The sequence below is a fragment of the Macrosteles quadrilineatus genome, unplaced genomic scaffold (assembly GCF_028750875.1).
Source record: "Macrosteles quadrilineatus isolate MER2022 unplaced genomic scaffold, UCM_ALF_1.0 Scaffold_1__1_contigs__length_201487025, whole genome shotgun sequence".
NCBI lineage: Eukaryota > Metazoa > Arthropoda > Insecta > Hemiptera > Cicadellidae > Macrosteles > Macrosteles quadrilineatus.
In genome coordinates, this window is record NW_026542594.1 from 48,806,209 (window position 1) to 48,829,153 (window position 22,945).

Consider the following 22,945-nt stretch of genomic DNA (forward strand, 5'->3'; position numbering starts at 1 on the left):
ATTTTAACACATTCATCATTTTTTAGTCCCATCATTGTTCTTAATGCCCTTTGCTGTAATTTTAAGATTCGATTAAGATTTTTCTTAGTTGTAGCTCCATATAAAGATATACCGTATGAAATGTGGCTATGGACTAGAGAATGATATATTGTTTTCAAAGTATTGATATTACATAGATATGACATCTTTTTCAAAGCAAATATCCCTGAATTTATCTTTGAGCAAACATGATCGACGTGGTCCTGCCAGGATAGATGTTTATCAACTTTAAACCTAAAAAATCTATTTTTTCAACTTGTTTGATTTCATCGGAATCCAAAATAATCAACGGTTCTATTTTGTTTTTACATTGCTTAGTTGAAAATGATATAAAATTAGTTTTACTTTTGTTTATTTTGAGATTGTTGGATAGTAAGTAATTTTTAATATTCGCAAGTTCTATAAAGGTATCTATTTCGATGTGTTCTACTGTTTTCCTGTAATTTTTAAGTTAATGTCATCAGCATATAAACACATATTTCCACAAGGTACACACAACAGAACATTTGGAATCTTATCAATGTAGCAAAGGAATAAAACAGGGCCTAGTATTGAACCCTGAGGGACACCAAAGTGATTAAGTTTTATTTCTGATCTGTTTTTTACCAGCCAATTATTTTTATTAGACATGATTTCAACGTATTGCTTTCTTTCCGATAAATATGATTTGAACCACGCCAAAATGTGACCTCTTACTCCCATATCTTCTAGTTTGAGTATAAGAGTTTGGTGACATACCCTATCAAAAGCCTTCGTAAGGTCCATTGATATTCTTATAACATTTTCGTGGTTATCAATTGAATTTATTATACTCTCAAAAAAACTTGAAGCAGCTGTAATTGTTGATCTGCCTGAGCGAAAACCATGTTGGCCACTAAATAGAAGGTTGTTATTTTCTATAAAAGACACTAGCCTAATTTTCATTGCCTTTTCAAATAATTTTGAAATAATTGGCAAAAGTGATATTGGTCGATAGTTTTCTACGCACTGAGGGTCCCCTTTTTTGAAAATAGGCACAACCTTAGCAACTTTTAATAATTTTGGAAAATGGCCGGATATAAAAGATGAATTAATTAAATGAGTAAAAATTGGAACTAGTTCTTGTTTTGTATATTTTATTACTTTAACGGGAATTTCGTCGTGCCCACGTGAAGGTTTGTTACTTAAAGAGTTTATCAGTTTTTCTACTTCCTCACATGAAACGTTCTAACGCACAACGTTTAAATTACACAAGGAACATGTGTGGTTTTTGTCGACAATCCACGGTTTATAGTTGAGATCTATAAGCTCTCCTCTACATTTTATTATCCAAGAAATGGTTCGGTTGTCTAAACCAGTTTCCAAGAACCTATTGTTGCCAAGGTCAAAGTCAACGACGAGGTATTGAGAATGATAAGCTGAAATACACGCTCTGCCTAGGCACTCAGCTCTCCAGCTATCTCTTACTGCATTTATGACACTAACTAATTGAGACTTTAACCTACCACTCCCCGCCTCCTCCATCGTATCTATATTCAGGTCCATTTGCACACCATATTTGATTCCTAATGCTCTCCACACTCTACACCAATCTACATTTTTTCTTAAAACTTCAGCTCCTAATATTCTTGGTAAACGGTCAGGTGGTAGCCCCAATATATTTATTATATAATTAAGATTCATTGAGAGAAAATAAATGTGTAATTTATCTAGACCCGTATCCAAGTACAGTGAGTAATTTGGCGTGTTATTAGGCAACTGAAACAGTTTCCTAATAAATAACTTTTGTACAGATTCTATCTTTTTGCTCTCTAAATATCCCCATACCTGGCCTCCATAACATAAAATTGATCTTACCACAGCGTTAAAACATACAAATTTTGAGGACAGATGTACCCTGTCATTGTTTATTAATTTGTTCCAGGCAGCATTAATGGCTAATTTTGCAGCTGAGGACTTCATCTGAAAATGTTGTTCCCAACTTAGCATTGGCGTGAACAATACCCCCAGATATTTGTAAGAGTTAACAATCTCAACCTCTTTGCCTTTATAGAACCATTTATTACTTTTGGCCAGTCTACCTCCTTTACGAAAAACCATAATTTTCAATTTATTAGTATTAACTTGAAGATTCCATAAATTGCAATAAAGTTAAAGTTTTCCAATCATTTGTTGCAGTACCACAGCTGTGGGAGCTATTAAAACTATGTCATCCACATACATTAGGATATTTATTTCCTGACCTCCAAATAAACATCCACCCACTAACAATTCTGGCAAATCATTTATAAATATTGAGAATAAAGTACGGCTGAGATTACAACCCTGTTTTAAACCCATCCTGGATTCAAAACTACTTGTAATGCCGTTTTTACACCATACAGAAACATTGGTTCTATCGTAAAGATTTTCAAGAAGCTTGGCAAATTAGGTTGAGACTCCTATACTAAATAGTTTATAAGTTAAGGCCTTTCTGTCTATAGTGTCGAAGGTTGCTGAACAACCTACAAAAAAATCACAAAATAACTAACCTTTTTTAATTGCACAACTTAAATTAATCATTCACGATAAACTAAATATATTATCAATGGAAGAATATCCACGTCTGAACCCCCCTTGAAACTCTGTCAATATATTATTCTGTGTTAACCACACATTTAGTCTAGAATTCAGCAAACTCGTAAATATTTTACCACCTCAGTCAATAAAGGAAAGTCCTCTATAATTAAGTGCAAGTAGAGTAGCTCACTTTGGTAGATACAAAAATCCTCCTTTTTGCAAAAAATCTAAATTATGTAGTGTCAAGATTTCCCTATAATAGAACTTTTTAATGAAAATCTCTGTTCAAATTCAGGTAAAAAAATTAAAATTTTGCCTATGTACTTAAACTACAGTGAATGGGGGGAACAGTTTCAAAATTTGGTATATTTTACTGAACTGCAGCCTTTAGATAATTTTGTTGTGGTTGGGGATCTTAATGGACTAATAGGAGCTGATCAGAATTTTACTGAGGGAACTTTAATAACTCGTTAGTTAGTTGCAGAAGGTCAAAAGATACCATAGTTTAAAATAGTAGTCTTGCGCAATGCACAGTGTTGCCATTTGTCACAGTGATTACAGATCGAATGTAATATGATTTGTCAAAATCATGAATAACCCAACATTTAACCACTGGGCTTAAAAATATGAATTCAGCCACTGACTGGTCTGGACTGAGTCAAACATGTAGAGTGAACTGAAATGAGTTTGAGGTTTGAGACGTACATTCAGTGCTATTTATGTTGCTTCTGCTTCTGTATTTCCATAGCTCGTTCGAAACAAAGTTAAATAAAGAACTGTATGGATTTAAAAAAATAATCCTGTAACTTGTAACTATTTTTAATGTTATTATTAATCAACCTCAGAAAAGGAAAAGATGGTATTTAGGGTAGTGTAATAATTTTGTTGAGTCCAAATAAACCATTAATTTATTGATCCAGTCTTTATTAAGCTCGTCTTCTGTCTTTTGCTTGAATATGGTGGAGCAATTGCAGTCGATGTTTGCACCACTCTATCAGCTGACGATAATGACTACAACTTAACCAACTAACACTGAAATAATCATCTTATAGCTTACTATTGATAATATTTCATGATAAATGTGCCCTTTCAAATAGCCTTAAGTGAAAAATAATCATCATTGTTTGCAATTTGAATTTTGTAAATGAGTAAATAAAAATATGACCAATTAACTTGTTACCGAAGGTATTGGTACAGACATTCCTATCGATTCTCAGTCCTGGTACTTTTCCCAAATAAGGTGGAACCGAAATTTGACGTTAAGTACCGACCCATCACTAGGTAATTGTTGATATCTGACCTAGTGCCTTTTTAGAAAATTTGAATTATTTGTGAGTATTTAAGTTTGTCTGGGAAAATTCCATTTGTTAAACACTGATTTATGATAATAGAAAAGGGTTTAGAAATTCAATTTACAGCAGCTTTAATTAATTTGATCGGTACTTCATCCCAACCCACAGAAGTTTTGTTGTATAGGAAAGGAATATTTTTTTCACGCCCTTACTAATCTTCTGCAGATTACTCAACGAAATTCCTTCATCTCTACAATAATCTCGAACAGATTTATGAACTCCTTGCACGGTGGCCTTTGGTACATAAATGTTTAAAGTTGTTTCGGCAAAGAAAGTGTTAAATATTCTAGTTATATCCTGAGGGTTACATATACCTTTATCGTTATTAATTTAAAAAAAATTTGCCATCAGTTTTGTTTTTTACGTGACCAAGTTTTTATTAACAACTTGCCAAGCAGCTTTAGACTTATTTTCAGACTTTGCTATGTATTCGCCATTTGAAATTATTTTTCCCAACAGTCACCTGACAAAGTTGGCTTCCTTGCACTGTTTATAGTACAGAAAGCTGCTAATTGCTGCATTTACTTACTTTGTCGCACGGTTTATACTTTGTCGTACGGTTTATACTTTGGCGCACATCAGGATTCCAACCAAACAACACAAAACAGCCTGGTTTTATTATGCACGTAATAAAGATTGTAATAAGATTGTTGTAAGTTACTGCTGTGTACACTTGGAAATAGGTTGGCAACACTTAAAGATGATAATACTATGATCAGCTGATTGACTATTATAACCACCATTAAAACTGCCATTTTGTGTTTATAGTTTATATTATATTTTCGTTCAACGCTTGGTTTGAACATAACCTGAAGTGTAGTATTTGACATATGAATTATAAGTGGGCCTAACATGTTTAAAAATAATGAACTCGGTGAAAGTGATTGTGAATATAATGGTAGACCAGAAATAGCAGAAACTGAAAACATGTTTCATTAAAATTAAACCTGTTACCTGAAAAATCAAGAAAGAAGTATGTACAAGCATACAAACTGTTTTCCTCTTGGTGCGTAAGTAAGAAAGTTACAAAACTGTCAGAAAATGTTTTATTGGCATATTTTGAAGAACAATCTACTTGTTTATTATTTGTTTATACTGATTATTACTGTTTATACCTGTACTCTTGAAAATAAGTAACACGTAAAGATACTACGACTACAATCAGCTGGTGCAGTATTTCCCATTCCATTCATGGCTTGGGTTTAACCTAACCTAAAAAACATGTTGTATAGTGTTTGAAAGACTAATTATTTATATGCTTTATAGTGACTGTAGGAAAAATATAATGTGTAACACGGGTGCAAAAGGCCTTTGCTGCACTCGAGATCATTCCGCACGAGCCGCGGCTCATTTCTCTCATGTAAACATTTCTCTCGTGTGCAGCAAAGTGCCACTTTGCTCACTAGTTACACAAATAACTATTGCCTTCTTAACTACTTTTTTAAAGATTTTTGTAAGTAAGTACTGTTTAATATAGGCTACATTAAAAACTGTCTATCTTTATTATACTTAGCTTGCAAGTGGAGTTCTCTATTCCTCACACTATACAGGGTGTTTTTTTTTTAATTTGCATCTTTATTTATGTAAAAACCGCAATAGATAGAAATATGCAGTTTGCGGGAATCATCTATTGACGTAGGGGGCCCAATTACATTCCCCCCCTTTCCCCCCATCCCCCAACTTAATTTTTTTAAATAGCAAGGTACCCCTTGTGACATATCAAATAAAAGTGCATGAAAAAAGAAAATGTTTGATGAACAAAAATTGAAAATCGGTTCATAAATTTGCGAGATATATCCCTCCCCCCTCCCCGGAACTTAATTTTTTTTTAATCGCAAGGTACCCCTTGTGACATATCAAATGAAAGAGCATGAAAAAAGAAAATTTTTGGTGAAATTTATGTTTCATTTGATACGTCACAAGGGGGGGTACCTTGCTATTTAAAAAAAAGTTATGGGTAGGGGAAAAGGGGGGGATTATCTCACAAATTCATGAGCCGATTTAAAATTTTTTTTTTGCCAAACATTTTCTTTTTTCATGCACTTTTATTTGATATGTCACAAGGGGTACCTTGCTATTAAAAAAAAATTAAGTTCCGGGTGGGGAGGGGGGAATATCTCACAAGTTTATGAACCGATTTTCAATTTTTTTTCATCAAACATTTTCTTTTTTCATGCTCTTCCATTTGATATGTTACAAGGGGTACCTTGCTATTTAAAAAAAATAAGTTGGGGGCAGGGGGGGAAAGGGGGGGAATGTGAATGTAACATTGAATTCAAAAAAATTGTGCCCCCTACGTCAATAGATGATTCCCGCAAACTGAATATTTCTATCTATTGCGGTTTTTACATAAATAAAGATGCAAGTTAAAAAAAAAACACCCTGTATATTTTAATCCCTTGTGTCACCCAATTGAAAACTGTCGGCTTACATTTACGAGTTTTTTTTTAAGTTTTTGAATGTGATTGAACGGTAGTAGGAATTGGTGCAGAAAGTGGTGGAATAGTTTACACTCGGGCTCACGCTTGGATCAAAATTTAAATTGCAATTACTTTTTTACTAAAAGGTGCCGAATTATTTACAGCAGTCTTACAGTTAGTTGGCTTAGGGAGATTTAAGAAAATAGCATTATGGTCTGACATACATAAATTAGTATTTAGTTTAAAGTTTACCTCATATTTCTTTTGCGTAATTATATTATCTAAACAAGTTTCGGCATTGTGATTTGGGTCTATCCTTGTGGGCTCCTCAAACTGCAGCAAAAACCCACTACACTCAACCACTTCTCTAAATCTACAAGATATTGGATTGTTTTCCAAAATGTTAATATTAAAATCACAGATAATGAAAACAGACTTATTTTTACTCTTTTTTGTAGAAGCAAAAGCAGCTTTTTGAATTTGGCCAGAAACAATTTATTGATTTTGTAGGTAGGAACTGTATAGACTGATTTAAAAATTAAATCGAAATCTGGGAGTTCAACTGCTGAACCTTCAAATATAAAATCTTCATTCAAATTAGAGAACTCATTTTCATTTACAATGTTTATTAATTTACATGTCTGCAAATATTTCACGATAAGAAAATTCACGCTTTTGCTGCAATCATAGAGTACAATATTATGATTTCCCATGACCGCGGGAAAAGAAGATAATGTCTAAAAGACAATGGAAGATGTTCAAGATGTCACACGATCGCGAAACAAAGATTAATTTCCATGACCTCAGGAGATGATAATTTCTGCATGAGCGCAAGAGATATTCAAGATTTGGCTGCTGGAAAACCAAGACGATGTTTCTGTGACCATGGGAGACAATGATGATGTTTAAACGACCCTGGGGTATATTTTACATTTTACTGTGGCAATTTAAATAGTTGGAGTTTGGATAGTTGTTGGAGTTTGGATAGTTCGAGTTCTACTGTAGCTGGCTTAAACAAATCAAATTTCATATTTTTTGTCACACTCTTTTTTTAATGGATGCACTACTCTGTTTCTATGGACTCTCCACTCAAGGATTTAGTCTGGGAAACAGCTGTTTGCCGCCAGCTAAATCAAATGGGGTTTCATTACGTACTACCTTTGTACTAATGTACTGTAATGAGTTTTTACCAGACACCAACCAGCTGATTATATATGGTAATGAGTGGTTATAAACAATAACCCCGCCACAGCAAATCTGCCGACCAAGCAAATTTATATTTGTCTGAATTGATTTTCAATTAAATCTATTTAAATAACATTAAGTTTAACGAGTACCTAGGTTTGCTGCTACAAGGAAACTTATAAAGTTTGTGGTTTTTAGTAAAATATTAATAGCTAAGTATAAAATAAATAAATTTGCCAAGTTTGATCAAAATAAATCCCAAACAAGCAAACAACAACATTTTACAATATTCTCCATAAGAATAAAATGGGAATTTTAAATTAACAATTTTTTTACTTTTCTCCCTTACCAATAACCGTACAAAAAACCCTTTGATATACTAAATTATTTGTTTTTTTAAGCTCTTTAAAAGGGTCTAGAGAGAAATTGGGAAATTTTGTGTTTTAAGGGTAAAAAATGAGAAAAAAACTATTTTTACCCCATAAAACCCCCCTTAAAACCCTGTCCCCATGGTCCAATCATGCTGGTTCGCAAACTCATTTAAGTTTATCCCGCCTTACACCTTAAAACAAAATTTCAACAAAATCAGACCAAAATTACTCGAGTTATCGCGTTCACGGACACATATATAATCGGTCCTAGACCTAGGTATTACAGTCTCACCTACAGTAATAGCTACTTCCCTATAGGGAAATTCGCTAAAAACATATTTTGTTAAATGAGTAGTGATTGTTATTCCTTGGAGTAGGAATATATTTGGATTCGTACAGATATTTTGATTGTTAAGTTAGCTTAGAGTATTATGACGTAAAATATCGTAAGTCACTCGTCCAAAATGTGTTTACTGGACTAGTATTGTAATCCCACATTCGACTTTGTCTCGCGCGGGAACGACCACACTCCTCCGGTAAACGCGTATTTTCAGGACTAGTAACATAATATACTATTGCACAACATGTGAAAGGATTATTTAGTTTAACATTATGGACATTCATTATACAATATGACAAAAGTGAGATTGTATAGCCATTGATTTGACAATCACTGATAGCGACTGAGCCTACGCACAGGCTTCCAGCCCATGTAGGCTTATTTCCTTAATGTATATGTAACATAGCTTCTCTGAGACCTTACATCCTTTGTTGTTATTATTAAGTTTACATGTGTTTTTATATTTAATTATTTTTATCCACGCAATAGCAATCTGTTTCACTGGAAGTTATGTTTATAATTTATATTCTGCAATATTTTTGGAAATAAAGTATGTTTTGATTTGATTTGATTTGAATTTAGGCTCTGTCTTATTGTTTTTAAAATTAAGCTTAAGAAAATTGTTTCATTGCTAGATTTGTGTAGGAACAGTAGAAAAGTTATAATGTTTACAAAATGAATTGAATTTGTTGATAGTTTTGTTTTTTACAGTTTTGAACTACTAATGTAATATATTTTGGATGAGACCTTAAAAATATATTGGTTGTTTTTTACAAAATATTTAATAGAAATTTGTACATATTTAAGATGCTATGTTTTGAAAGTGTCAAACCTGGATGTTAATGTAGGCTCCGCTGTTAAGCAAAGCAACAGCAATCTCGTGGTATCCCTCCTTGCAGGCAATGGTCAACGCAGTACATCCATCTTTGTCCAGCGCGTTGACATTGGGTTTGAACTCCAACAGAAGGTTCACCACTTCTACATGGTTACCCATCGTGGCCACCAGCAAGGGAGTCCAGGAGTACTGTAAAACAAAACTGTTTAGCGTGGTGACTACTGACTAGTGAGCAGAGTAGCTATATATTAGCTAGTTGACACACCCAACAGTCCGGCAAACACAAGCTTGATCACTTCTACATGTTTACCCATCGTGGCCACCAGCAAGGGAGTCCAGGAGTACTGTAAAACAAAACTGTTTAGCGTGGTGACTACTGACTAGTGAGCAGAGTAGCTATATATTAGCTAGTTGACACACCCAACAGTCCGGCAAACACAAGCTTGATCACTTCTACATGTTTACCCATCGTGGCCACCAGCAAGGGAGTCTAGGAGTACTGTAAAACAAAACTGTTTAGCGTGGTGACTAGTGAGCATACCAGCTATATATAGCTAGTTGACACACCTAACAGTACAGCTACAAGCTGCAGTCCAGTTGTCAATTACATTTGACCATGAAAATGTTAAGAATTGATCATGAGGTACTAAGCTACAACTGTGACACCTATAATTAACTTAATACAAAATTTTGGAAAATAGCTACTTCCTCAAACAAAACATGAATATTTCAAATTGTAAAGCAATGGTCATTTTTTAAACAAACCCAGTTTCAGCCATGAAAAAATTGTTTATCATTAAAAAATTCTTAATGAGTAAAATATAAAGGTTTTTTTTTAACCAAATAAAAAACCTAGCTTCAAATCAAATCAAAATCTCCTTCATTCATAATGTACAAGTACAATGAATAGAGTCAGTGAATCGAGTCACTTATTGTCTATTCACAATATTTTAAATTGTAAAATTCCTCAAAGGAGCAAATTGCTTTTTCTACTAGGAATTTCTTTAGTTTAAAGTAAAATTTCCTACGATTACATTAATTTGTTATATTTTTTTGTAAAAAGTTTATATATCTAAGGCCACTGTGGATTCACTGTGTTTTTTTTTATAAAATTCTAAATTATGTCTGTTTTGTATAACATATTGTGCATTTCTGGTATTATATCTATTACTGGTAGGCCTACTTAGTTCTAACTGTAATTTTGGTAAATGGTGCTGCTTTGTATATTTTATTGTCTGGTATATAGCTTGAATATTAATAAATAAATGTCAGTACAGTAAAACGCCGATTATCCGAAAGCCGATTAACCGAATCGCCAATTATCCGAATTGGCTCCAAGCTTAATATTAAAATTAAAAAACTAAGTGCAAAATTTCGACCGACTACCGTGTGGACACAATGACGACGCCACATCGCGCGGCAGTGTAGTGCTAGCATTGACTATATAACACTACTAGATTGAAGACTATGCGGGAGGACGCGTGAAGAGGAAATTTCTACAATGTACTGTGTTGTGCACGGTGGATGCACGTAGTACTGACCCCTCTACTTAGATCGCAGCACCGTCACCACGAAGTTCATGGAACCGTCGCCTGGCGCGCTGCAGTTGCTGCCAACTGGACTGGACTGAGCTTAGCGGCGGACTAGACTAGAGTAAACTGTTGGACTAGACTCGGCGATGCGGAGTGAACGATTGCCCGCGCTCGCGATGTACTCGGCGGCGGCGGCGCAGCTGTGTGAATGTGATGTAGGTCATTGCTCCTGATGTAGTAGGCTACTGCTGCGCGCGCGATACCGCGTTTTGTTAACTCATTTGCACGTACCGTCCGTATGCTTGGTACGGTACGAGTTTATTCAGGAGGGTATAGCAAATCTTTGACAACTTATTTTTAATTTCTCCCCATATTAGTTAGTACATGGATAAAGTATTGTTTACCCCAAAATTTTCGAGTATGAGTTTTGAGTGGATATATCCACTGAATTGATGTCTGAAATCACCGAACGATTTTGAAAAAATAGTACTGTAGTATGTTGTAACCCTTTAAATTCAGAAAAAAATAGTATAACTCCAATTTCTATAAAAATTGCGGTTAAAATTCCATTATAAATTATGGTATTTCAACAAAATATCCCTTAATACAAGAAAAAATCTTAATTTCTAAAGAAAACCCCTGTTTTGATTGAATTAAGTACTCGTATGTGATAATCCTTTTTATTCTTAACAACATCTAGTGCAGCCCCATATTCCGGTAAAAACTACGGTTCAAAAGTTCTTGAAACTTATGTTATTTTCCCATAAAACAATGACTAAACCGAGAAATGAATTTTAAAAAAAATTTAATTCTGATTGAAATTCTTCTGTGATGGTCCTTATAATTCTAAAGCAAATAGTGCAAAATGTATTCATTATCAAAATTGTCATCGTAAAAATCTTTAAAATTAACAACGCTTAGTGAAGGTTAGTAATTTCTTTACTCCAAACAAATAATCGAAAGATAAATTGAATTAACAGAAAAATGATTTCTTATTTGCTTATGTACAGTACAAAGAAAACTTGTTGAGTCCAAACTGTTGTTTGGATCTCCCAGACTGTAAAAACACCCCCGCTGCATAGTCAATGCCCACAGGGACGTGACCGCGAGGATATCTCGGCTTTTGTAAGCTGGGGTACGGTGAAAGTTTATGATCCCTCGTTTATGGCCCTATGATTTAGCAAATGAAGACCCCACATCGGCAGCTACAGACAACCCAATGTATAAAAATATAAAACACCCTGGTCAAAAATTTGGTTCTGCTGTATACAAATAAATGCTTGTTAAATGCGTTAAAAGAAAATATACTCCTGCATACGCTGGGGTTCTCGTTATCTGGTTTGAAAAATAATGTGACAAATCTGCATTGCAAAATAATTCAGGCATTTTGCATTACACTTTTTACAAAGTGATGTGATACTTAAATTGAAATAGTGGTAAATGAAATTAAATAAATTGTGTAAAAATAATATTTATTACGTATAACCATGAATATAATTAGTGTAAATAGTAATGAAAAAGTATAAATAATAGCATGCACAAAGAACAAAGCACATATCTACCTATCTAGTTACTAAAAGCAAAAAAATAGTGAATCAACGATTGAATAATTTAAATCGAGAATATAGTTTATATTGTAGACAATTTTTTATATTTTAGGCACTGAGGAGGTTAGTTGAATTGGCTTATAATTTTTAAATAATTATATTAGTAATACTATGCATTTGTGTTTATTTAATGAAATTAAATGTGTTACCTAAAGTAAAATATGTGAATCATTTTTTAAATAAAGCCCATAAGTTTAATACGTATACTATAACACCTCTGAAAGATATAACTGAGACTTATAAAAAACAAAAAAAAAAACAAAAAAACAAATACAGGTTTTGCCGCGGTAAGAAAACGTAAAGTACAAATTATTAGATGTGTGTTACTAAAACTTAATAAAAAGTAAACAAATTTTACTTAATAGCGTAGTTTTTCAAAGTGCATTCATTGAGATATAGTACGATATAAGTTGTATTTGAATCTAATATTACAAGAAGTAACATTATCAACACAAGTATTGTTAATTGGCCACAATCACATAACATATATATATAAATATATGTATAGTACTGTTTTAACCCATTAAGTCACGAATAATACATGTAACAACTATAATACTAAGCCTTATCTAACGGGCCAGCTTTGAAATAAGAATTTGGTTAAGAACTCAAATAATTTTAACTTAACCTCCAAACAATATTGAAACTATTTATTATATCGCGTCACAACCAGCAAACGAACATTTACGCCCTTTCTTTTTGTAACTGTGTTCCATTGTTCAGAAAAAATGTATACAATTTTGTTAAATAAAACCTGAGAAAAAAATACCTACATTTTAGTATCCCAGTTCACAGTTAAATCAGACTCTAAAACAAAACCAAATACAGGTACTTGATGAGTTCACAAAGTACTCGATTAGGTCACTAATCACTTGATCCGGCTCCTAATTACTTGATCCCGACACTACCTACTAGGAAAGTACACAAGGTAACCTACCGACCACAAATCGCACTCGCACCAACTCTCGATTCAAGAAACTGAACTCTCGATAATAGTGTACGATAATATGTAGTAAACGGCTCGACAACTCAAACAAAACTAAACTAATGTGTCGTCGTCCCTGTCCCCTGTCACTCAATCCACCGAACTTTTTTTGTCGATACAGTCTGGTCTGCAATGTACAACCCCCAGCAAAACCCTCCAAACTTCTGTCAGTAATATTATCTGTTTGGTAAAAGAAAATACTACTAAAGTACTACAAAAGATATCGTCTTATGTTTTTTATCATAGGTGTTGATCAAACATATGTAAATATATTTAAGCGTTAACTGAAAAGTTAACATTTAACAGATGCTACTTTTCTTGTACGGCAATAACAGTTGTGTTTCAAAGGTGTCTCCAGTAACTCAAGTATATACTATAGTACTTTAATACTTTTCAATCAATAAAAAAAATAAATGTTTGTATTTTAGTCTTAAAAATGCTAATAATTATCTTATTACTAAAATATAATATGATATATTGCTGTATTGGATTTAAGAGTAAAATGAAGACGTTATGTAGTGATAATCGTGTCTGTCTAGAGGTATCAAAACATGACATAGATGAACTATTGAGTTGTATTGTTCATTGTTCAGTATGATGACTGTTAATTGTCAAACTTATTTCGGTAATATCATTGACTATATAACACTACATTTTATATATGTAGTGTTATATAGTCAATGGTAATATGTTTTATTTTCTATTTTTTACAATATTCAGGTTTTACATTTAATTCGGTAATTTACAATATTCATTCAGCTAGGACCACTTGTCATTCAGCTAGGGCTTTTAGCAGGGTAATAAAAGTTTCTCTTCTGTTAACGCTTCCCTCGCCAGTCCTTGGAAGTTTGTAATCCCAATCTTGGGTGAGCGAGGTTTCTTTTTCAAAGCGTAAAAGATTAGCATGCAAGAATGATGCAAGTGTTTTATATTTTATTGTTATACGAACAATGGTTTAAAAAATAAAGAATTGTAAACGTTGTTCTGCTGTATGTAGGTACACAGTGGAGAAGTATACATGCGAAATGTCAATTATATCTCTGAATTCACCAAACAAAGGATATTGTTTAGGTAATGAACTTCAATTATATATGAAACACACTTGTGATATAATAAATCACCATGTTGGGGGTGAAGGTCGTTTCGGTTTTTTAATAGTTTGTAATATATTCCCGCTGTTAAAAATTTCAAATAACCATTTTGGTTATTTTTTCCCATTGATTTGTGAACATTTATAAACATCTAGTATTATAAAAGGCTGTGTATTTTGAAGGCTATTTCAATTATACGTTAAGCAGTGTAAATTTGATATCACAATATCAAAATCGTCCAAAACACAGAGACTTTGTACAGTTCCCTACTGGTTTCGTAAACAAATATTCACAAGACTATTGTTACACCATTATTATTATTTGAACTTCATCAATGTTTCTTGTGTTTTGGGATACTCAACGTTTCTGGAGTTGGATCAACTCCTACCGTTTAAAGTAATAATAATTAACAATTAGTTTGCAGTATTATTTCTTAAAGTCCAAATAATAATAGTAACATGTTTTAGAACCAAATTAATTATGATATTTTCCCCACTACACAGTTTTAATAGACTTTCCACGTACGAAATTTGTCCAAGTACCGGTAAGGGTAGTTAATAAACCTAAAACGTTCATAGGTCTTCATATTGACTACATCGGTTTAACATTTTTAGCGGTTGCAAAAAATGGATGTGATATAGTGGAGACAGACTGACTCTCACCACCACGTTTTATAATACTATAGAATAGATACATATTTTTTAATGAGAAAGGACGGAGTTCTGGTCTCTGGGGACATCGAAACGAAAAAGTAAATCGATCACAGGCTGAGCCCCTATGGCGATAGTTTATTATAAATATAAAATTGGCTGATAACGGAACTAAAGGACATGTAACAGTTATATCACACTTCTAAATTAAAACTGAGGCTTACCATAGGCCTATCAAATATTTAACCCCGTTTTACAGCAGCAATGTCTCATATTACTGACACATCAACTGGTGCCTGTTTCCCTACAGCAGACAGATGTTGTAAATCATAGTGTAGCCAAGGGGTTGTCGGGTATTGTGTGAAGGCAATGCCCTTATACCCGAACTGAACGAACGTTCTGCCACCCCCCATGTTCTGTCATTTCACTTTCTCTTTTCTCTGAGCACATTTTGCAGTTTTTATTTGCTTTGGGCGTTTTGTGTGGTCGTTATTTCAAGCTCGTTCACTAGTTTCAAAGTGTTAGGTGGATGTATTCTACTATACTTAATAGATTAATATTTAATTGTGATATGTGGATAAATCAATTTATTTATTTATTGATAAAATATCACACTTTCTTAATTCCAATTAAATATTTGATTATAAACTCTTACAACAAAACATTTACAACATGACGGGTTTGATTACGCAAATTTGTATTTAAGTTATTCTCATCGGCGTTTTAAATTTGATTAGATAGGAAATTGACACATATCTACAGGACATCTTTTATATCAATCAAATTCACTAACCACTAAAATATCACGATAAATATTAGGATACGAGTCCCTGTCTAATACCTCAGATTCTTAGCGAAGCAGTTAAATTAATGATCAGTCACGCTTCACTTCTAACAACACGAATTCGAGGCGAGCGGGGAGCAGATGTGCAGTTCCGGCAAGTCACGTGGGCGCGGTTAGCATGGCTTAGCTGTCGGCTGTCTGTACATTGCGTCGTAACAGCAGACAGCACTATGTTTTCATTGCCCGCCACATCGTGGCAGCACCTACTGGTCGGTGATGTCAGCGCTATGATCGCCCCTTCCCGCCAGAGTGTGCTGATTGCTTGTTCACAACCAAATGCATGGGGCTTTCAATCTAGTAGTGTTATATAGTCAATGGTGCTAGTGAATTGACATTGAGACAGCGTTTAGATGCGCAGTAGTGCAGAATGTACTGCGCATGCACCTGCAGCCACTCCCCCTACCCAATGACCCGTGAACTATCGATTTTAGGCTGGTTCTAGGTCAGTTAGCTCCTCCCTCTCCCATTGTGCGGATCGCTGATTTTTATATAGAGTTGTGAAATTGTCAAACTTGTGATCTTCATTACTATATGGTTACGTGTTTTAATAAATACAGTAACTAAGTAAAATGAGTGCAAAACAAAAATGTGTTGTCCTATCGCTTATGGACAAGGTGGAAATAATAAACCAACTAAAAAAAGGAAAGGCACATAGTGAGGCGTTTATGTGCTTTGACAGCCCCCTCAAATAGATGAAGCGGCAACCAGAGTGTGACGGTGTAAAGCTTCTTGCCGTCCAGCGCCTGCGTGATCTAGCCGCATGGAAACAAGGCACAAGGTCACGACAACTTACGCTGGTCGAGATGTACAAGTAAGCGTTGTTAAAGAACTTTTTGAAAAGAACTTTATATTGTACTGTACTTTTGTTTTTATAAATATCAGTATTTCTTCCTCTACTGTACTTCAATTCAATTTAACAGCTCTATTGTTTCTGAGTTATCCACTCAATAAAGTTCATTCGTTGTGTAACACTTTGTTTTTCTTTATTGCCATTCTGTGTCTGATCCGAATTTTTTATTTTCCGAATCGACCCTGGTCCCAATTAATTCGGATAATCGGCGTTTTACTGTATTCTATTCTCTTAAAGTAATGTGTAATAAATATTTTAAATTGATTCATTAATTTTATGATAGACTATGATAAACATATAACACTAGTAATTCCAAGAGATTGCCATTATTTTTATGATGTTTAAATCAAATATTTAGAACTCGGATGTCTATTATTGAGTTTGCAAACATAGCAGACACATTCTAGATCCTAATGACTAATTCATCAAAGTCAAATTGAGAACAGTTTTTGTTTTATAACTGACCAAATTTTTACTCTTGATTGAATTATTTTTTTAATATAGTAGAACAAACTAAATCAGATTAATATAATGAATTTCTCGTCATTAGTAAATAGTTAACCTGAATTTAGTACAATAGAGTCCTGCTATTTCAAAACCCGCTATTACAAAAATCTGCTGTTCAAAACTAAAGTTTGGATATTATTACTTTTAAGTCATGTACAAAGCTAACATAAAATCATGAACATGCTGCAGTCACGGCGTAAACGGGAAAACCTCTGTAGTCAGTAGTCACAGAGACACCATCGTCTCCCATGATTGTGGCACAACCGTGAACATCAAAAACTAAAGCTCGTCGAGGTCACGGCAAAATTGTTAAAATCTTCTGAGGTTACAGCCAAACCGTGAATATATTCTGTGATCACCGTGATAAATATTCCTGCTAATCCAAACAGGATTCAGTTCCAGTTAGTTCGGAATAGTGGGACTCCACTCACCATTCCTGCTGTGTCCACATTAGCCCCAGCCCTCAACAGACACTCTGCTATATCAGCATTTCCCTTGCGGCAGGCCCAGACCAAGGCAGATGTTCCGTACTTGTCTCCAACATTCACCTGCAAAGGCAGTGTTTCAATACTTAGCATACATACATACTTTTTAGGATCTACATTTGTAAGGACAACATTTATTTATTTTTATACTAGAATATGAATACAAAGTAATAAAAGAAAATAAAGATGTATAACCTTAATGGTACATAATACACAGCAGAGCCGGGATGTATGCTGGGTTCCGGGATGGTAGCTTACTGGATGAGTACCTGGCTAGATGAAGAGGGCACACAACGACGCTTTCCGCTTACTTGCTTGTTACCAATCAATATGGAAGGACTTGATACAATTTTGTTGCCCAAAAGTAGTGATGGTCGGATCCGGATATCAGACTACCGGATCCGCCGGATTCGAGCTAGAACCGGCACCCGATCGGATCCAAAAACTTCCGGATCTTGGGCTGGATCCGTTTTTGATGGATCCGATTTTTTCCAATTTTTTCCGATTTTTTCCAATTTTTTCACAATTTTTTTACTAACACAAAGCTGTATGTATCCATGTACAAGACCGAGTTTTCCCCAATTTGTTTACTAACACAAAGCTGTCTGTATCCATGTACAAGACCGATTTTTCCCCGAGTGTTTGTCTCTCGATGCAAATAACTTATATGGCAAGGCCATGTCTCAGTGTTTGACTCTTGATGCAAATAACTTATATGGCAAGGCCATGTCTCAGTGTTTGTCTCTTGATGCAAATAACGTATATGGCAAGGCCATGTCTCAGTGTTTGTCTCTTGATGCAAATAACTTATATGACAAGGCCATGTCTCAGTGTTTGTCTCTTGATGCAAATAACTTATATGGTAAGGCCATGTCTCAGTGTTTGTCTCTTGATGCAAATAACTTATATTGCAAGGCCATGTCTCTTTTTGAACCGAATCCGACCTGATTTTTCGGATATCTGCACACCTCTAGTTTTTAGTTTTGTACCTGGATGATTAGCTAACGGCCAATAATCTCATCTCAAAAATATCCCATTAGTATTTTAATCCTGGCCGATGCTTCGAGATAAAATAAATTAGAAGTTTCGGGTCTTGCCCATCACTATAAAATATCCTGTGTATGTGTACAAGAAGATTATCTGTGTACATACAGGGTGAATAAAAAGTCAAGACTCCCCCATCTAATATTTTTCTAAGTTAGAACACAGTATAGACTTCTTGTACACAGACACAGGGTATTTTACCTGTAGAACTTCACATACCCGGCTATCAGTACTGTGAACCTGGAACGAGTTTAAGGAAGAGATTAACAATTTTTTTTCTGTACTTTTTCTTTTCAAAGAGTCAGATTCTTGAGCTACCTGACATTCGAGCAAATGTGAGTACATAAGCCTTTTTTGCGTGCTGTGTTTGCTTGGTTTTTCTTAGGTTAAGTTTTTGCATAATGATTGTATATATTGACAATTGTATTTTTTTTTGACGATGCCCATTGCATTTTGTACAATGCTTAAAGGAAAATAAATTAATTTCATTTAATTTCATTTAATTTCATTTCATTTCAAGAGGTGATCTAGGCATAAATAAATTGGATGCTGCATGCAAAAGCCACGATATAGCATACTCAAGATCAAACAATAGTAAAATATACACCGATACCCTTTTGGTGATCGTGCAAACTTAGTACAATGTTTCATTTTATGATTTTGAAAAGTTTTAGTGCCCCCAAAAAATGAGGGATTATGGGCTCAACTGGAGATTACTCTATTTTTTTAATATATTAACCTTTAAACATTACCAATTTAATTTTAAACAGTATGATTTAAATTTAAATTGGCATTCTGATAATTACGTTTTTTTTACCCGCCCTGTATGTATCTGGATCCGTTTTAATATGGCTCTAACACTGGAAATTTTAAGCTAGGATTACCTCATCTTGTAAATAAATAAGCTAACACATCTCTAATCTTGACATAACCTTTCAGTTACACTAAAATTCACAAACAAAACTTCACTGTAAAGTGATACAACTGGTTTGGACAATACAGTCACATGAAAATTGCTTTAGATAGACTGAAAAAAAAACTATATCTCATACTGCTTGTACTAGCATACGGTACTGGAGAGTAGTGTGAGTGGTGTACCTTGGCGCCACGGCGCACCAGCATGCGCACGATGTCTACATGGCCACGGCCTGACGCCCACAGCAGGGAGGAGATGTGGTAGTTGCCATGAGCATTAACATCTGCATTACGTTCCAGTAGCAGCTGCACAGTGTCTGTGTGACCCTTGTATGTCGCCCACATCAGGGCCGACCACCCTCCCTATGACAAAACCATCTTGGTCAATAAAGAAAACCCTTTTACATCTTATGTCATTTGAGTGGTATCAATGACTTTTGAATACTAGAATATGCATCCCATCTATACGGACCAGCTGGAGCCAATTTGTTGTAAAAATAATAAAGTTTTTGAATGAGCCACGCACATATCAATTATCAATTATCAATCATTGAGATGGGGACGCACCCTAGGTGCGTATTTTAACCCAAATATGAGTGAAGGATGAGTGTAGAATGGTGTGTGATGACCTTTGTAGCTTTGTTACTGACTAAGATCAGCGGTTTCATTAGTCAGGAGCATTCATTTAAAGCCCAATGATCAGGAACAGCTGGGTCCAGTTTCGAACCATCAAAAAGCTACTGACTTTTCTCAGGATCGAACTGGCGACCTTTTGATTACCAGGCGAGCACTATAACCACTCAGCTACCCAGCCAGTCAATAGAAGGCTACAGTCAAAATGTATATCTCTCGCTTACTGTTTCATGAAAGTTGGTGTAACATAACATATGCTATAGTTAACAACAAGTTTGGCTTGATTACCAACGTTATTTGACACCCGTTCACTCTGTCAGTGGCTACACACCAGCTAATCCGAACCTCGCTTATCTAAACCCTGTATAGGGTGTGTAATCTGTATGAATTAAATTCACCACTATATGAACAAATATTTGATAATGATTTATTTACAAACGAATAAAGAAGTGTACTAATTCATAACATAGTCAAAACTAACTATTTTTCAACAAAACTAGCAACAGCTGTTCATAATAAATATGAAACAAAGTATAGACCAAAGGCACAGCTGTGGCTAAGTCAACGCCACACCTGCTAAACGGAACCTCTGGTTTATCAGATCCACCTATTAGGGGGGAAAAAGTACTCTATTGCAATAAATAGTTTTTCCCCTAAATGAGTAATTTGCTAATACCCTTGCTGCAGCAAACCAACAGATAAAGCGAATTTGTATTTTCCTGGTTGGATTATCACTAACATATTTCCTAAAAATTATCTGATCTACGTCCTATTTAAGGAACATTAAGTTAAATTAGTCCATAGGTTTACTCCTATGGAGATAATAGTAAAGTGTGTTTTTAGTAAAACGTAAATAGCTTATTATGAAATAAATAAATTTGCTATAATTGATCAAAATATATCCATAAACAAGCAAGACTTTATTCCCAATAAAAATAACATAAACATTTTCAATTTACAGTTTTTTTTTATTTTCTCCATAACCATTAGACATACAACAGCGCTTTAACATACTAAATTATTTGTTTTTTAAGCTCTAGAAAACGGTTTGGGAAGAAGTTGCAAAATTTTATGTTTCAGGGGTTAAAAATTAGAAAAACAAAAACAAACTCTATAACACCCCATTCTTATAGTCCGATCATGCTGGTTTGCGAACTCATTCGAATAAATATAGATTTACACATTTATTTGTACCAAGTTATCGTAACATATGCAACATTTTCAGGGATTTCAATATTTTTGATTGTGACTTAAAGGTATTTAAATTCTGCATCAATGATTTCCTATTCAGTTTAAATATCGACGAGGCCGATTCTATTATCACGGCGGACTAACGGCGCACTTGATCCGACTATTGCACTGTCTGACCTTGGCACTTTTTTTGGACTGTCCGCAGTCGACTACTCTCCACTCCACTCCACTCTTTACCAAGAACACTCTTTACAAGAAACAATAAAAAGATAAGGTTGTAAAGTCACCGATTAAAAATGTTTTAGAAAAAGCCAAATTATATAGGATCTAAATTTTTAAACAAAATTTCTACCATAATAGACACAAATCAAGAGTTTTCAAAATTTAAGAGACAATTAAAAGAACACCTAGTTGAGAGAGCATTATACTCACTAGATGAGTTTTTAAATAACTAACGGCCTTAAATTTAATATTTGCCAACAGAAATGATGGTGTTTTTAACATCATTGTACGTATTGACAGAAATTGTATTATAAGGATTAGTTTTAAGAAGTGACGCATGTTCAATGTACTTACGCTACAAAACAATGAATAAAGAATGTTTTGACTTTGAATTTGACTACCCTACAAACCACTCATCACTCTCCACTCCCTTCACTACCCCCATTACACACGAAACTCACACACACAGTCTCTCTTCCTCTCTCTCTCTCCTGGCCACCACGAAAATCTATAAAGCGCTAGCTTACCAGCACTGTGTTCATGGAAATACATTTACTTAAATAACTAATAATAATAACGACCTATTGTCTTTTTTAATTGCCATTCCAAAAATTCAATAATTTTCTTTTTTTTCTATTTGACAGCAACTTAGCAGACGCACAGATAGCACTGCCTATGTCTGCTAGTTCCTTTGTTTTATTGTTATATATTTTGGCTTATTAAAACTCGTATGTATTTTTAGTGACAAAAGTCTCTGTCTAATATACTGTATTTTATTTTATAATCACAGTTTGTAGCCAATGTTTTTTGGAATAAACTATATAAACTATATTTCATTCTTTCATTCATTCATTCATTCACCAAACTTCATCAAAACCAGATGATTTTTACTTGAGTTATTGTCCTAACGGACACACATATATCTATACTAATGCGAGGACTATCCAGAAAGTAGATTACGTTTTTGTCTGTATCCACAAGGGGCGGGGCTATGTTGGTGTCAGTTCGTTACACAGCTCAGATGCCAAAGTCCGTAAAATTCATAATTCACAATAACGGAACTCTATATGAATTTTCTACAGTTTTTTTTAAGTTTGTTTCACAAGATCATTACTGAAAAGCTTGTTTACCACAAGTTTTGTGCAAGATGTGTACCGAAAGTGTTGACAGAGAGTCACAAAAATCAGCGAATGGTTGCAGCTCTAACGTTTCTGGATGCTTACGATGAAGATGGTGACTCACTACTCAATTACATTGTTACTGGTGACGAAACATGAATCAAACATGTGAACTGTGTGGCGAAACTACA

At 34.3% G+C, this 22,945-nt stretch overlaps 1 protein-coding gene across 6 annotated transcripts in view; it reads right to left on the reverse strand.

Moving 5' to 3' along the window:
* LOC128982958 (kinase D-interacting substrate of 220 kDa B) overlaps nt 1-22,945 on the reverse strand; it is a 306,316-nt gene that overhangs the window by 227,309 nt on the left and 56,062 nt on the right. For all 6 annotated transcript variants that reach the window (XM_054402066.1, XM_054402065.1, XM_054402064.1 and 3 more), the window contains 3 exons: nt 19,774-19,953; nt 17,578-17,694; nt 9,078-9,269 (listed from right to left, as the gene is read on the reverse strand). In XM_054402066.1, the coding sequence (XP_054258041.1) occupies nt 9,078-9,269; nt 17,578-17,694; nt 19,774-19,953 (489 nt within the window). The remainder of the gene's footprint in view (nt 1-9,077; nt 9,270-17,577; nt 17,695-19,773; nt 19,954-22,945) is intronic.